The sequence below is a fragment of the Pezoporus occidentalis genome, unplaced genomic scaffold (assembly GCF_034315485.1).
Source record: "Pezoporus occidentalis ecotype Australia unplaced genomic scaffold, CSIRO_AGI_Poc_V1 ctg2, whole genome shotgun sequence".
Lineage (NCBI taxonomy): Eukaryota > Metazoa > Chordata > Aves > Psittaciformes > Psittacidae > Pezoporus > Pezoporus occidentalis.
This window is the reverse complement of record NW_026913855.1, coordinates 14719735-14736572: the sequence shown is the minus strand read 5'-3', so window position 1 is coordinate 14736572 and position 16838 is coordinate 14719735. Positions and strand designations below refer to the sequence as shown.

General features: G+C 38.7%; 1 protein-coding gene and 1 long non-coding RNA gene across 3 annotated transcripts in view; one reads left to right on the top strand and one right to left on the bottom strand.

Annotated features, from left to right (window-relative positions):
- Nucleotides 1-16838, bottom strand: part of LOC134163251 (uncharacterized) — a 46330-nt gene that overhangs the window by 4597 nt on the left and 24895 nt on the right. The window contains exon 3 of the long non-coding RNA XR_009964641.1: nt 753-810. This is a non-coding gene — a long non-coding RNA (uncharacterized LOC134163251). The remainder of the gene's footprint in view (nt 1-752; nt 811-16838) is intronic.
- CAP2 (cyclase associated actin cytoskeleton regulatory protein 2) overlaps nt 1-16838 on the top strand; it is a 68365-nt gene that overhangs the window by 28661 nt on the left and 22866 nt on the right. For both annotated transcript variants that reach the window (XM_062617945.1, XM_062617947.1), the window contains exons 4-6: nt 2430-2507; nt 14919-15062; nt 15296-15381. In XM_062617945.1, the coding sequence (XP_062473929.1) occupies nt 2430-2507; nt 14919-15062; nt 15296-15381 (308 nt within the window). The remainder of the gene's footprint in view (nt 1-2429; nt 2508-14918; nt 15063-15295; nt 15382-16838) is intronic.

The window sequence follows — 16838 nt, the reverse complement described above, 5'->3', positions numbered from 1 at the left end:
TAAAAACTTTCTAGCATGATCCTTTGCTTAAGATTTAAATTCAAAGGTGAGAGGTGCAAGTTCTCTGATCTCTACACACTAAAAGCTTTTTGGGCTAAATAAATTCTGGGCATACAGCACAAGTGTTGCAACCAGTATCTAATCCACTGAGCACTGAATGTTTCCAACATCCTATAGATATAGGATAATAAGAAAATGTAAAAAGCCACACTTTTGACACATTATCCTTGTCTAAGAAACTGAAAACTCTAAACAATCCCCAAAAGTAATGATTTTAACCACAGGTAGTCCCATTGTAATCTCTCCCATTTTTAATTTTCCTGTGTGTTTTTAATCACTCATTTCAAATCCATTCTGAATGTGCTGAAGTCAGACTACCAGTCATAAAATCTCAATGTACTTTTTCTACCTTTTCTTGGGCATATTTGCCCAATCCATCATTGCATACTTCTGTCATCTGCTACTATCTCCAAATGATACACATTTAAAATCTCTTCTGCTTGTGCTTCCATCTGCCAGCATCTACAGTACTGTGGAATGAAAATACTATGGACCCAATTATTTTGTTACTCTAAGCTACATATATTTGACTTCCATTTAAAAAGATGTAATTCCCATTGATTTCTCATCATTCTCTTTAGCCATTCTTTCAATATCTTTATGTACATCAAATTCCTTGAAATTGGGGAAAAGCATTTGTCCAACAACAGGTAAGTTATACGTCAAGAAGAATGCAGGCATGCCCAGCTTACCCTTCAGGTCACTACCATGGTCTCACTTCATCCATTTATTTCTTTATTGTTCCAGTAGCTAAAAAAAAAAAAAAGCTTTGTTTTACTTTTCTATGCAAGGTACATGTCAGCAAGGCCTCTACCCATCATTCCTTTGCTTCTGGATTTTATAATGCCTGAAAAAAAAGTTCTTGCTAATCAAGGCCTCTTTTCATTCTTGTGGGTTTCATAATTATTCTTAGTATCTTGCTTTAGTTCTTTATTCATTAGGCGATTCCAGCCCTTTCCTACAATTCCTCCCTCCTGCCCAGCAGGCAGAGATTATTTCCAAAAACACTAAGCTTAAAACTTTGTTGTTCTATGAATTTCTGTACCAAAAAGTCTATCATCTTCTGAGATGCTGAAGAACATCTAAACCTTGCTGTTACTTATGTCTGTGTCTGGAAGATTTAAGTTTCCTATGGTCATACACTTTTTCCCTTTTATTTATTCGTTTATAGAGATGATTACCCTCTTCCAAATCTCAGCCTGTCAGACCATAATATCGTCTTCTCCCCAGACACTGTCCAAGTTGGGCCTCTTTTAACATCTTCCTTGCAGTGATTTTCATCCTAACAAACAGGTTATCTTTTATTCATGCCATCACATTTTAAGATTAATAAATATAATTTGGCTGTTTTACTTTGCTACAACTTCAAATTCGCTGACTTTTATGTATTGTTAGTTGCATCCACATAGGCCTGTATATAAAATTTCCTTGTTTTCTTTTTAGATTGAAGAAACCCCAAGGAGAAACATCATGAGCTTCTCCAGCCTTTCACAAAATTATTATAAATGCACCCATTCATATTAGATTAACTTAAGAGCATTTGGTTTGGGTTGGGTTTTATTTAGCAGCATGCACCAGCTATGAATAGTACTTTTCTATTCCAGTAATGCTTTCTCCTAGTCACTACTCATCCACCTGAATGAGGTATAGGTGATACTGAAACATCAATTAAATTCTAACCAACGTGCTTCATGTACAGAAGATGTGAAGTGTTCAGAATAACCCCAAAAGGCCACAGATTTGAACAGTAGGGAGCACCTGTAAGTGTAGAGATTTACCTCCCCTCCGCACTGTTAGCATATAAACATGTTGTCACATGCAGCTTTAACCCAAATTATAGAGTTCTGTGGGAGAAAATTGTACAAAAACCTTCACCTACCATCTTTCATAGCCATTAGTCTTAGGGTGTGCTGACAGAGGACAGGCAAGGAATGAACTACAGCATAGTGCCTCAGCAAATATATCTACAGCCTAAGTTACAGTTCAACAGATAGTTTGCAGGTTGCTGTTCTTGACACTAATAAATTGTTTTCATGCGCTCAGGCCTAAACACCACCATTAAAATCCTGAGACATTTTCTGTTGTGTTAAAATTAAGTTCTGTGACTGATCTTATAAATGATAACCAAAAGACTGCATATCAACTAGTTTGATTTCCTCTCTGAAGAAGATAGGGAACTTAACTTAGATTTCAAAAAAAATTTATAGCTAAGCTAGTTCTGTAGTACATTTTTTCCAGTCAGTGTTGCTGTGATTTAGATGAGAAGCGGCAAGAAAGATTTGAGCTGTCACACTTGACTTTGAGCTGCCAAGAAGAGGTATTGGAGGTTACAGGCTAAGCTTTAATTTATATTCCTCCTTTTATTACAGGCAGAGATGGTACGTGCAGCTTTCCAAGCGCAGAGATCTTTCCTGGTGTTAGCATCCCAATGTCAAGAGCCTCAAGAGGTAAGAAAAGTGACCTAGAGTTGCAAGAGGCAATGTATTAAAAAGGCTGTGCTCCTATATGTTATCAGTTCCTGCACTTGCTTTTATTTGTTACTTTATTTATGGGGTGCACTTAGAGGCTTGCTTTCAGTTTTATTACCATGGTGCTGTAATAATGAGAAAGGCATGATGCAGAGTTAAGAATCTTTTCTGTACCAATACACATAAGAGCATTGAAGAAACCATAGGAGGTTTCCACTTCACAGCTGTAAGTGGGATCAGTGTTTCCCTGGAAGCTGGAAATGCCATGGAATAGAACAGCTTTATGCTAGCACTGCATGCCCCGCCTTCCCCCCCGGATGCTGTATGACAGACTTTGAAGTCAGGGGATAAGCTAGTGAGAGGAAAATCAATACTGGCCCACAGACTCAGTATTCTCCAAGCTGAGGTCCAGGTTAGGCCAATTCTGGTAGGAAGGCAAAGCATATTGCCAAGAAAATGAAAAAACAATTTATATCAAGTTGATTTATATACTTATTTTAGTGTCAGCTATTTAAATCCTCCCCTAGGAAACTCAGGAAAGCTGTGGAGCTGTTATGAAATCTCATTTGTAGTTTCTAGAGGGCACAAGGTTTTGACCAGTAGCACTGTATCATTCCTGTGAATAGTGATTATGTAGCCCTTCTGTGGGACCATCCTTGAACCTTCCTTTCTGGAGCGTGAAGAGAGTGAAGACTTCACTTGCGGTGTTTCTCTGGAAGCTAGAAATGCCATGCAATAGAACAATAGAACAGCTTTTTTGCTAGCCCCCCCCCCCCCGGGATGCTATATGGCCTTCAGTTGTGTCTTTTTCCACTAGCTCCCCACTCCATAGTGCATGAAACTGTATTTTCAAATCAGAACTCTCAGCAACTGATATAAATTAGTTTAGTTTTGCTGTAACTATTGTTCTTAGAGACACAAATTAAAAGATTTTCTAATCAGTATGTTTGAATGGCAAAGATACTCAAGGAAAAAAAAAAAAAAAGCAAGCCACAGATATTCCAGGCAAGACTTTAGATTTATAGAGCTCCAAGCAAGAAGGGATCAGTTGTTCTTCCAGCTGTCCCTGATCTCAGAGAGTAAAAGTGGGTCACGACTCATGGAGAACAGGCAAAATTCCCATTGGTACAAGCCTCAGGCAGTCATTTTTATTGTCTGCAAATACAATTGCACCCAGTGGCCCATGAAACTCTTCATGCTCATAGGTAAAATATTCCCCAATGAACAGTTTCTAATGACCCACAATGTAATGTGAAGTTCTGAAGTATTGATATTGTCTGAGCTCTGGTAAGAGTAGAAATTATGACTCGGCTTGACCTCCTGTGCTGATGTGCTATCAGTATGATTTTCTCTGCTTTTCAAGTGAGAATGGCAATGGCTTCTCCCCACTTTCACCCTTACATTTTCTGACTTCAAGTCTAGGCTTTGAGATCTTTTAAACTGTCAAGTTCATAAACTTTAATTTAAAAATGCAACAAAACAAACAAAAATATGTAGAAAGAGTTTCTCCAGGAATCCAGAATGACAGTTATGGAAGCATTAAAAAAAGCAATACATAATAAAAACCTTGGCCATGTGTATCCATACATCTTAGTTGCATGTTATCAGGCTTGCACAGATTTCTGCAACTTGTTAAAGGCAAGAAAGTATACTTTTATCATTTAACTGTCTTTTAGGACTGAGGGAATGCCACATGACACATGTGTACACATCATTCCATAGTTAAAATACCAGGAATACTAAAAAGTAAAGTTTCTTTCTCACTAAGGACAAGCACAGTCCAGTTACTTTTGTTAAAATAAAGACTGCTAGGTACACATTTTTTATAGGCAAACATATGTTGTTATTCATTCCTGTTCTCTTCTTTCCATGTATTTTCTGCACAGGTACATTCAGCTATACTATAGATAGACTTAAAAATAATTGAAAGCTGCCTGCTTTGTGCAACTTGAGCAGTATTTTCAACTGCAGAAAGTGATAGTTCCAGACACTAGGCTTTTTATATCTCCATAGTAGTGGGGAAAAAAAAGCCCTACTGTAAAGCCATATTGGTTAACCATTTTGAAAAAGCTGGTTATCATCAGCTAACACAGAAGAAGGAAAGAAGCAGGGGTCCTTCCCCTCACCCCCAGGACCTTGTTGATGTGATGTCATCTAGGTTCTGGTTGTATTTATAGCCTAGAGCCATGGAGTCAGTGTGGAATCCAAACAGGAAAGCTAATCATTAGTGTACCAGAATGCAGAGAGTAGAGAAAAGCAAATGAAGATGACAGCATATCTATAAATGCAAGAGAAAAGAGAGTAATTCTGTCATTCAGCTGTCTAGACTGTTTGCTTTATAATGTAAAGCTGTGAATGAGCCAGCGAGCTGCGATTATGGCATAGTAGCTTTGTAGACATTCAGAGACAGCGGTGTGGAGACTGAGGGGATTTACTGAGTTCCTGTCATGTTGGGATGTCATACATGGTGCCTTTAAAAAAAAGAAGAGGGAGGGAAAATGCCCTGGGAAAATAAATTAGCTCAGCTCTTGCAGCTTACAAGCTAATGAATAAGGAATTCAAACAAAAAGAAAGCTCCTACATATATAATAATCCTTAGATTTTTTTTGTGCTCAGCAAAGAGAGACATGTATCTTGTACAAAAGCAGTATTTTTTTCCCCTCTATGAAAACGTTGAAGCCCTAGTATTCATTTAGGTCTTTAACTCCTGCTATGAGTCACTAGGAGACATTTTCAAACAGTTAAGTTTGCTGAAGTTGCTTTGGCAGAGCTTTGCTTCTTGTTAATAATGTTGATATTTTTTCATTTGGAATCTGTTGCAGTGCACAGCCTTGTATTATCTGTATATGTGAAAATAGTAGGAGCTGAGAAGGTAATTCCAGCTGGCATGCCAATCCAGCATCAACTGCAATAAATTACTTTGCAGAGAGCATGTTCTGTTACTTTTTATGGTCATGTTCTATATTTGTATGTGCAGTGGAAGAGATCACATGACAAAACCACCGGTTGATATTCCTGTTTGTGTATGTCCCCGCTAATGACTGCTGGATACAGGCTCATTCAGCAGGATGGGATTCTTGAGTTCATCCACTTACTAAAAATCATTTTCTGACGCCAAACTTCAAATATTAAAGCCAAAAAATGTCTCTTATAAATTGTTTACTATACATAGATAGTACAGAGAAGATGGAGAAGGGAAATAAATTAGGATATTGCTGTATTCTGTGAGAAGTTGTTTAAAAGGTGTTTCAAGACCATAAATTTACAAGTTGCTTGAGCGATTCAGAACATGGATTTTAACACAAACCTTCACAAAACTTTATTCCACATACTCTAAGCCACATATAATTCTGACTGAAACATTATTTTTTAAATTGATTAATAATTGTAAAAGTTATTAGTGTCCTTGAGCAAGTTTATCTGTTTAATTTATGGTCATGAATACTAACGTACGAGATCACTGCTCAGAGTCACTGCACTGAAGTCTTTGTGAATGGTAACTTACATACTGACTTCATGAGTTGTTTCATTTCACTTTAAGAGTTCAAACAATTTTGAGAGTTGCTAGACGGCGTGAGCGATCCGTTGTTCCTATAATGGGAACCAGTTAATGAGATAAGTTTTTCTGTGAATCAGTATAAACATACCCAGATGAGCACACTTGTGGTTAAGAAGTCCTACAGATTTAAATGACAGATGCAGTTCAGACTATAAATGAGTATGTAATTTCTTATTAAAAAATAATGCTGAGTTCATATGACTGCCAGAGTTTATGGATTTAGTAACTAACACTGTGCAGACAAACATTCCAACTAAATACCTATCTTAAACATCCAGATTCAGCACACCGGTGGGAGGAAAGGGGTGGAAGAAAGTGAGAGGTAAAGGAGAGCTTTCCCTTTTTTCCCAGAAAAGGGGGAAAAAAAAACCTACTGAAACCCAAGAAACTGCATTTGAAGTTAGACTTTGAGCCATGAGATCAAATCCTAAGGCTTTTAATTTTTTATAGCCAAGCAAAAAATCTATTGTAGGGTAGAACAGTTGTGGCAATTTCTTTGAATAAGGGATTAATTCTCAGAATTTCTATATAGAAATCAAAGATGAAGATTTACAGTTCCCTGCTCTCTGTCAGTGTAAGATGGTTCTTTTTTTTTTTTTCTCCCTTCTATTATTAAAGTACTTCAGTAACAGGACTCCTGACACTTCTTATTCTGCATCCTAGCAGCATTTTTGTTCTAATTACCTTGATTTTCTCATGTCATTCCATTTCCCACTACTTTTCCTCATATTTACTGGGATCACCCTTACTGTTTTCCAGAAATATAAAGAGCAGGATACTCCTCACATTGCTAATTTATTACTTAAGCAAAAGAGTTTGAGCCAATTTTTGTTGCCATTCTACTCAGTTGACTGCTGCAAACCTGCACCTCTGTATCTAGAAATAGCTTAAGGAAGAATTTGGTCCAGTCCTTTTAAGGTCCTCAGGTCTTACAGAAGGTGTCAAGAGTGACATGGTCAGAGCCTGAGAGTGCTGAGCTCTGAAGTGAGCCCCTTCCCCCTCCTTTCCTCTGAAATCTTGACAAAACGTTAACATATTTCTGTTATCAGCAAGCCTACAACTGCACACGACATGTGGTCACAGAGCATGGACCAACTGACATTTTTCAGTTGCTAGCCTGCTGCCTTACAGTGTTCACAGGCTCATTTTTGGATATTGTTGCAAACTCTCACTCAGTTTCAGGTCCAGACAGCCCCCGACACCTGTTATCTCACAGTTCTGTCTCAAAGGCACTCAGCTGCATTTAAGCAGCCTGAAGTTCATGATATTTTCTGATCACAGAATCACAGAATCGTTTAGGTTGGAAAAGACCTTTAAGATCATCAAGTCCAACCATAAACTTAACACTGCCAAGTCCACCACTAAACCATGTCCTACAGGTATCTTCAGGGATGGTGACTCAACCACTTCCCTGGGCAGCCTGTTCCAATGTTTGACAACCCTTCTGGTGAAGGAATTTTTCCTAATATCCAATCTGAACCTTCCCTGGTGCAACTTGAGGCCATTTCTCCCTGTCCTTTCACTCGTTACTTGGGAGAAGACTGACACCAACCTCACTGCAACCTCCCTTCAGGTAGTTGTAGAGAGTGATAAGGTCCTGCATGAGTCTTCTCTTCCCCAGACTAAACAACTCCAGTTCCCTCAGCTGCTCCTCGTAAGACTTGTGCTCTAAATCCTTCAAAAGCTTCGTTGCCCTTCTTCGGACATGCTACAGCACCTCAGTGTCTTTCCTACAAACCTCTCTAGGTATCCTTGTACCACTTCACTTTCCTCACTTGTGTTTGCCAAAACCCCCAGGTCAATAGCCCCTGCAATATAAAAATAATGCATTTGAGATTCAGTTCTGCCCCAGGGCCAGTGCATTCAGCTGTAAGAAGGCCCAGAGCCACCTAAGGATCCAGGGAATACAGAAAACTACATCTCCCAGCCTCTATGGAAGAGAAATAGAACCAGAAATGCACACTATTGCACACCTCTAGACTGGCTAACACAAGGCACAGACTCTCCAGCAGTTTATATTCTGTGCAAGAACCAGACTCCAGTAAGCAAAGGCTCATTGCACTTGTTTACTTCAGTACATCTATACTTGTACTAAGAACAGCATCACCCCATAAGAAAGACATTATTGGAGATAGTACTCTGTATTTTGTATAGCTTCTCATCTGGGGATCCTATGACTCTTACTGGAATTCTGCTGTGTCCTAAAATAATGTCCTAAAATCACCATGCTAGTTTTCAATCCCTGAGGCAGCGTTCATACTCAAACTGCACGAGGTCAGATCCCACTGAGCTATGCTGATGGGACGTTCCCTTTCTCATTTTCATATTCATTGTTTCTGCTGAACACAAATCCAAAACAGTGCACTCCTTCCTCTGTGCTACACAATTGTTCCCCAGGATTTCTGGACTGCTCATCGTCTTCTAAAAGGGAAATCACTGAGGATACAGCTGACTAAAAAGCAGGGCTTTTTGGTTCACAGGTTATTTCAATTTTTCTGATTTTCCTTTGGTCTAAATCAAACTACAACCAATGATTTTTGAATTCTGAAAGTTAGCAGAGACAGTTTGTCTCTGAGGAGATCTCAAGTGAACCATGTGAATGTCCAAAGCTGGAAGCCTGCACCATCTAACATCCCTGTCCTGGGACATACCCCATGTGAAATCTGCTTGGCCTTAGCAAAGATTCATCAGATCTCAGATGTTGTGAACAAAACAATTGTGGCACAACACCATCTTCTGACAGAGCTTTGCTACCTGGAATGCCCCGGACCCCACTGACATGGACTATGATCACACAACAGAGATTGAAGAGTAGTAAATCAAAAGGTTGGTAACAGTTCATTAGCATAATTGTTGATTAGGTGTGGGATGTCGCCTGTGTGCCTAAAGCAGAAGGACCCTTCTTCTGCTAAATATACTGCCCATGAAGAGCTGTACTGGACCAGAAGACAATACATAGAGTGCTCAAGTCCAATTAAAAACCAGCTAGAGTCCTGGCTGAAATCATTTTGTGTGATTCTGCACTGCTGTAGACTGAAGCATGCAGTTCACATCAGGCCCTGGATTTGTCCACTGCTTAAAAGTCTTTCACTTTTCTCTCCATTTGCCCTCACTATGAGTTTGCATTTAAAAAAAAAAAAAAACATAAATGACTAAACTAGTAATCTGGGATGTGGGGTATGGTTTGGTCTTCCCTGATTTTTTTTCCACAAAGCACAAAATTGCTACAGCTAATACTGGCTGTTAGATTGAGAATTTATGTGCTATCTAAGAGGAATAAAAGCCAAATACCAATTAGGTCACTTTGGAAGCACACAAATGTGTCTGAGCTTCTGTGCTAATGAAGCTGACCAGACATTACTGCAGATTTGTCTCTCTGGGTCGTAGTCCTACTGTTGCATAGCAGTGAGTTGAAGTTGCAGAACCTATACTATTGACAAACAAATGAAACACTTGTTACATCACTATGTTGAAAAGCTACAGTCTAAGAAAATGAGACCAGAATAAATGAATGTGTCTGTGTAGTTAGGTAGGAGGAGACTTTTGAAGACTGAAAATACCGGAATACTAGAGGTACATAAACGTAATGATCTTAGAGAAAGATCTCACTGATGGTCTCTACTTCCAGTCAGAAAATGCTTGCAAAGCATTAGACTAAGGTGCAGTTGGTTACACTGCAAGTTTAAAACTGTGGTAGCAAATATGGAATACTTTCTGCAAGGAGAGATGGAGATAGGCAGTGCTAAAAGAACTGGTAGTATTGCACTTAGGAAGTAATAATGAAAAGGGAAAAAAAGTAAGCATTTGAGGTCACTGAATGCAGCACTGGGGGTCTCAAAAGTTACCAACTAGCTTAGATTCACCTCTGGAAAAAAAATACATTTTCTCTGTACTTAAAGGAAGGTTATTCCATGGCCTAATCTGAATGCTGATTCCATTCATACTGCTGACACAGCTACAACAAAAAAGACAAGCCTTTCTTAAACCATGTGTATACAAAAAAGGACTAACTTAAATTTTAAAGTCTTCTTTACAGATTGCCTATTATGAAATACAAAATATGGGAAATTATAGTTAATCTAAAACTATTTTAGTTCTAGAATCACAGCCACTCAAAGCTGAAATGCATCTTGCTGGTGGTCACTGAAGTTACCCGTATTGTGTTCTTATAGACACTGGATGGGATTCTGCTTATCAGCTTGAACTATCAAGGCAGGCATGTTGTGTAAGGTGTCTTTCTAGGCTCTCTTTACAGTAAATGGCAGAACCTCTAGAGTACATTCTTCACATCTATTAATGTCTTCTATTATCTAGTCTTCTAACATCTATTAATAGGTAGGAAGAATTCCTCAGGGGAATCTCTTTCTTCATTTACAATGAGAGAATCAAGACTCAGCTGAGAGCAGATGCTCACCTTTTACATTTTTAGAACTGAGTCTGGTTGATGCTATCCATTGCATGTTTCATACCTTGAAAGGGTGACATGTGGGATTGGACTGTACTAAGCATTTGCAGATATAATGGCTGTGTCTGCATTACTGTTTTAATTCACAGTGGGACTATATTCTTTCTTTAAATCAGTCCCATTTACTATGCTGTGACTCACATTGTAGAGAAGTCTTAGGGTATACAAAATGGGTATCTTTCTGATGAAGTGAAATGGAAGATACACTCCCAGACAGCACCTAAACCGCAGTTTACAGCTAGTCCAAAATAGTCCCCAACAAACACATGTAGTGTGAATGTCAGTCCTCAGCACCAACTGTTTTGCTCTACAGAACCATTCCTATTAGGCTGCACTACTTGCCAACATACACAAGGACAGCCAATTCAGATCAACTCCATGTTTCAAACTTGCTTGTGAAAAATACAGCGTAGGTATGATGGTGATTCTGAACTCACAGAAGAAAAGAACAGAAACATAGACCCTGGAATAAAGGTCGTAGTCATGCTGTTCTGGTTGCAGCTGAAAAAAATGAAGGGGCTGCTGATGCCAAATGCTCTCAGCCTTCTGTTACTGCTCCTATGCCAAAGGTTGCCACCCCCTCAGTTAGCATAACTTAAAAGGGTATTTGTTCTCTTGCCATGTTTTTTTCATAATAGGTCAGGTTGATTTAAACAGTATAATAGTGAGGTCTGAATTGTGTTGCCACCCATCAACATAAAAACTCTTCAGTAAACAACCTTACCCTCAAGCCCATGTAAAATTAGCTTAAAAATACATAAGATCTTAAAAAACTGTATTTTTATTTACCTGCTGGTTTTTGTGCCTTTGTGATTCATGCTGGAAGGTTTCTGAACAACGATTCTGAGAAAATACCCATTCTCTCAAATTAAAGCTGAGGTTTTCAAGTAATCATTGGCTAAGCAGCCAAAGTTTAAGCAAGCCACTCAGTTTAGTGTGATTTCACAGGCAAATCACAAGAATTATAACTGCCAGAAGTTTGGCCATTCTCCTGAATTAAATCCATGTGCCCCAGTCCTGTTAAACCTGTCATTTGGGGAAATTCTTATGTGAGTATTACAAAAATGAGAAGAAGAAAATCTGTTTGGTGCAGTCTGTTGGAATACTGGTATGCCAGGTCATTTTATGAGACTGGGCTGAGACATTGAAGTCAAAGCATAAGGCAGTTCTTGTTGCTTGCTGTAACTTTCTTGGAGTGTTGTCACTTATCATTGCTGTAGTCTACTATTGATTTTCTAATAAGAATTGTAAGACTTGGATCAAAGCTGGCTGGTTGTTCAGGTATTAATATCTTAAAAGACCATCTGATTTTAATAATTCATAGAAAAGGACAAAGGCATACTGGGAGTTACTTTTGATATTTCTAAATTGTTCCACTGTTGCATTTTTAAACATTTCAGCAAAACTGGTATTATAATAGGAGTGGTGTTTATACAAAGACTCTTAAATTTTTGTTAAACAAATGTGCTGTGTATTAAATGACATGAAATTTTATCTAGCACATGCCAAAGGCATGCTGAAGATTTTTCCAACAGCTCTGATTCATCTCCTTGAATTCATTTTGTCTTAGAGATAAAGTATAGACAATAATGTTATTACCAATCAGCTGTTTTAATATTCATTGCAATAAAGAGATTATTCTTGTAGAACTCTCAGCACAACTGGTTCTGCATTGTAGAGCCAAATAAGACTGATTGATTGATTAATGCCAGAATTAATGAACCTTTCTACACCCATATGCCATATACACTATCATGCATCTGCAGTTTAATCACTAACTAGAAATTTAGAACTGATTGCAGGGAGACAGGACTCAATGAAAATATTCCGTGCAGGCTGGTATTCCTTGGTATCCAACCCTAACACAGAAACTTGGATCATGAGAAGCTTGCACAAAAACTCATGCACATTTTGTGCAGCCAGGCATGCAGCAGCCATTGCAGAACAAGCTGAGGGCACAGCAAGGGGAAGGCAGGCTGGACTGATCTGCCCATCTCACGTGAGACAGAGCTCAGCAAAGCCTCAAGCTCCTCATGGCTCTTTCTGGTGTCACTGCAGTGCCAAATGAATGACTGCTTTGAGCCACTTTCCTTAGCAATATATATATCACCTTTAAAGTTCCCATGGGACACTTTTTCTGTGAAATTACATAAATCCACTACATTTTTATAAACACTTGATTGACTGAACAGGTTAAGTGCTGTGTTATGAGGGATAGAAATTCTGTCTGTACCACTGATAGAAAACCCACACAAAAGTGGTTAGGAGTTTTTCTAGGAGGAGTAGGAGGAGGTGTGGGTCTTATGGTACCATTCAGGAAAACGCTTGGCCCTAATTTTGCTGCCTTATCAGTCGATATCGAAGTGTTCTACAGAATAAAACAGTTCCTTGTATGGGGAAGTTGAAACACAGAAAGGTACCAGCTTTCCTGAAACCTGATGATAATTTGGTGGGAGAGCTGCAAAGAGAACCCCCATTTATGGACTCCCACTTCTGTGCCCTATCCACAGAAACGTGCTGCCTCACAGTGCTGTCTAGATATACCAGGCATCTGTCAAGCTGTATTTTTAGCCCTGATATTCTCTCTGGCTGGAACTGGGCCATGAAGATTCACAGTAAGCTAAGGACTGTAAATATCCCTTAAACTTTATGGGAGGAAAAACTGGCATAATATCAAAGCAGAACAAGCACTTTCTTAAATTTCAGTTTTCTTAACTACTGTCATACTTGAAAGATTTCCCTGCAAAATAAGAAAGAACCGACCAGCTGCAGCATGCTGTAAAAAAGCAAAAATTAGAAAGAAGAATTCTTGCAGACTTTATCGTGTTATGGCAACAAAATAGCTTTTGAGAACTACAAATCATGGAGGTTTCAGGGCTTTTTCAGACTGAATGACTTACACTGGTCATTAAGCCATCAACAAAAACTCTTTAAGTCTCCCAGCGAGACTGTAAATATTTGTTTTCTTCCAATCCATTTTGTTGTAGGAAAAGACCAAGTATCCCCATGCGTTACAGATGCATAGGCCTTTCTCAAAATTACATAACCACTAAAATATTTAGGCTCCATAGTTGGATTAAAATTCTTTTTAAAATGCAGATCCTCTTTTTGTCATCTTGTTTGGAGTCTTTTGACCTATGCTGAGCCATAGCAGACATGCTTATTTTAAGGTAACAAAATTCTGAAACCTGAGGTCTTGTGGAAGGATGGAAAGAAATATCTTACAGATGACAGAGATGAAGCACGACATCTGTGCACCTCATCTGCTATGTGTCATGACAGCATTAGTGCTCAAGAATATGAGGATTAGTTGTCTCCACCAAGCACTTAGTTCCATTAAATAAGTAGTCCTGAGAAAAGGTGAGAAAAAAAACTGAAAAAATTCTGTTCAGCTACATCCTAAGTGATTTTTGAGTAAAGTGCCAGGGAAAATCTCTTTGGTGGGACATCATATAGGTTCTGCAGGCATCCTTTTGCAGTAAAGAATTGGACTGATTTTATAGAAACATTCTGTAAGGTTGCAGGGTACAGTGGTTGTTTTGCTTGTAAACTAATGACTCCTTGCCCTTGAGTGTGCTGTTTCTGAGTGGTGGAAGAATTCTTCCCTGTAAGTTAGTGCTCTAAATTGTTTTTTCCAGTGTGATTAACATTCACTTTGCACAGGAAAGAGGCTGCATAGCTTCTACGTTCATTCTGCCTTTCTCTTCACTCCAGACACTGTTCCTTCCGCTCAACAGTCATTCCCCTGGATACCATTCATTTCTGTTTAATGCAGGAGAATTTCCCCAAGCCATAGCTTGCAGGCAGTATGTTTCCCATGAAATCCTTCCACAGTACTTGCAGCCAAAGGAAATCAAAACACTAAAACTTACCGATAGGGAAAGCTGAAATTGGTATTGCCTTCAGTGTATTACTTTCTCGGTCTTGTTGCCAGATGATAAGAGGCCACTTACTTAACCCACCAAGTAATTTGTGTTTCCTATAGAAAGAACAACTTGGTTAATAACTTAAAAACTCAAGCCAGTATAAAGCCTCCCAAAAAGTTCCAGGGATATTAGACGAAAAATAGAAGCATTCTGCTAACTCTGAGCTATGGGGTCTCCATGGGTCTTAACCTGAGCAGCATGTAAAAATGCTGCCAGTGCTGAGAAAAATTTTTGCTGTAGCACATTATGAATAGTTAATGTTTGTGCATTTTGCCAATGCAACCAGAGGAAGATAATTAAATTATTACTTTAATGTAGAGAATATGCTGACCTTTCTTTCCAGCTGTTAAATCAATGGGCAGGAGGACAATGTTAAACCACAGGGTGATTTTGGACCACCCATTGTAACAGCAGTGTCGTCTTGTCTTTTTTTTCCCCAGAACGAGGTGGCAATGCTTCTCAAGCCAATATCAGAGAAGATTCAGGAAATCCAGAACTTCAGAGAAAGGAACAGAGGGAGTAAAATGTTCAACCACCTCTCAGCCGTCAGTGAAAGCATACCTGCCCTTGGGTGGATAGCAGTGGTGAGTGACACACGGGATGGTTGGAAGGGTTGTAAATGTGCTTCTGGATGGCGTGGCCCAGAATAGTTTCAAATCTTGCAGAACTCTGCAGTCTCATCTGCATGGTTCTTCAGTCTACTACACCCAAGAAGGTGTTCTGTAATATACCTGATACATCAGGGAAAGTATCTGACTAATTTTTTACTTCCTTTCTCCTTCTGTTATTTCCTGCTACCATGGTTTGATGTTCCTAGTCTCCTAAACCAGGCCCTTATGTCAAGGAGATGAATGATGCTGCTACCTTTTATACTAACAGGGTATTAAAGGACTACAAGCACAGGTATGTTGCCAAGCCCCACTATCTAGTAGCCAGAGAACAGAGTATTAACCATACAGACAGGGTTCACAATGCCATCACAGAAAGCATTTTGTAAACTAAAAAGCATTTGATAAAATCTGCTTGCAGTAGTATATTTTCTTCTCCTCATCTTTGACCCGCAGCATGTTGCAGTGAGAATGGCAGCAGCACCAGCGGTGCTGGTTTTCCGTCTCTGCAAACGACAGGATTCTGGCATTACAGCATCATAAGCTTATATGTAAACGTATATTTACATATCAGTGTGTGGCCAACTAGCTGCTGTGCATCTTTGTCTCATTTGTGCACTCATACTGTGGCTGTTCTTGCTCTTTGCTTGAAAGTGTGCACTTAGGTGGTAGATATATGCAACAGAGCGTCTAATTTCATAGCTACCAATTTGATTTTTTTTTTTTTCTGTACCACTGGATTGTTTTTAAGAGCACAAGGAATTCATTAAAAAGTTCTGTGAATGAGATTTGTGAGCTGACAGCAAAACAGAAAAAAATACAGGTCCTTTCTATGCCCTCTTAGAAAAGTCATGTATAAATCATGTTGATTTGAAACTTTTGGAAGCCACATTTTGGATCTTGGTTTTTCTATCCCAGTGAAGAACAGTATTTGCTATTGAGTTTTTCCTCTTTAGTGAGGAAAACTTTATCTATATAAAACCCAGTTGTATAGATTTCTATTTATTGTCTAGGTTTAAATATATATTATGTATTATATATAGTATTTTATATTTTATATATATTATGTATTATTCCCGAAGCCTTAGTTTACCTACTGAAGGTAGTACCCCCTGGGGTTACTGAAGATATTTAGAATACAGCTTTAGTACTTCTGAAGAAGAAAATGTCTTACCTAACACTATAAACAGGTTACATTATTTAGGTATTTAGTTCTTCCCCTAATAAGGAATTTGTTTCCTGTTTTTCACAATGTCTTCCAAAGTAGTGGAAGGCTTTCCCTTGACTTCAGTAGGCTTTGGATTAAACCTATTGACTCAGATCCTCAGCAGTATTAATAATCAAACTCCAAAGGAAATAAATACGAGGTAGACACCCAAATCCTTGCAAGCATCCAGTCCATAGCCATCACTACTTAGTAATAATTTTTCATAACTAAGGACTTAATCTTACAAGCAGTTTCTCTCTCTCTCTACATATTTCTTGTTTTCACTTACTGTCCCATAAGAAGACTAAGCCTTCCAGATAATGTTTCCAGAGCCAACTGTGACTTGTACTTGACAAATTCTTGATGTATAAATATTTTAGTCTGATGACTATAACATGATCCAGTATTACCCTGGCTACATTTGAACTTGGAAACTAGAATGCTTTACAGAACCCATGGATGTCTAATTTTCTAAAATTCAGTACCCTGAAACTGGGTCTGAGAGGCTGCTGCACAATTCCATGTACCTTTAGTGCTGCTTCAGT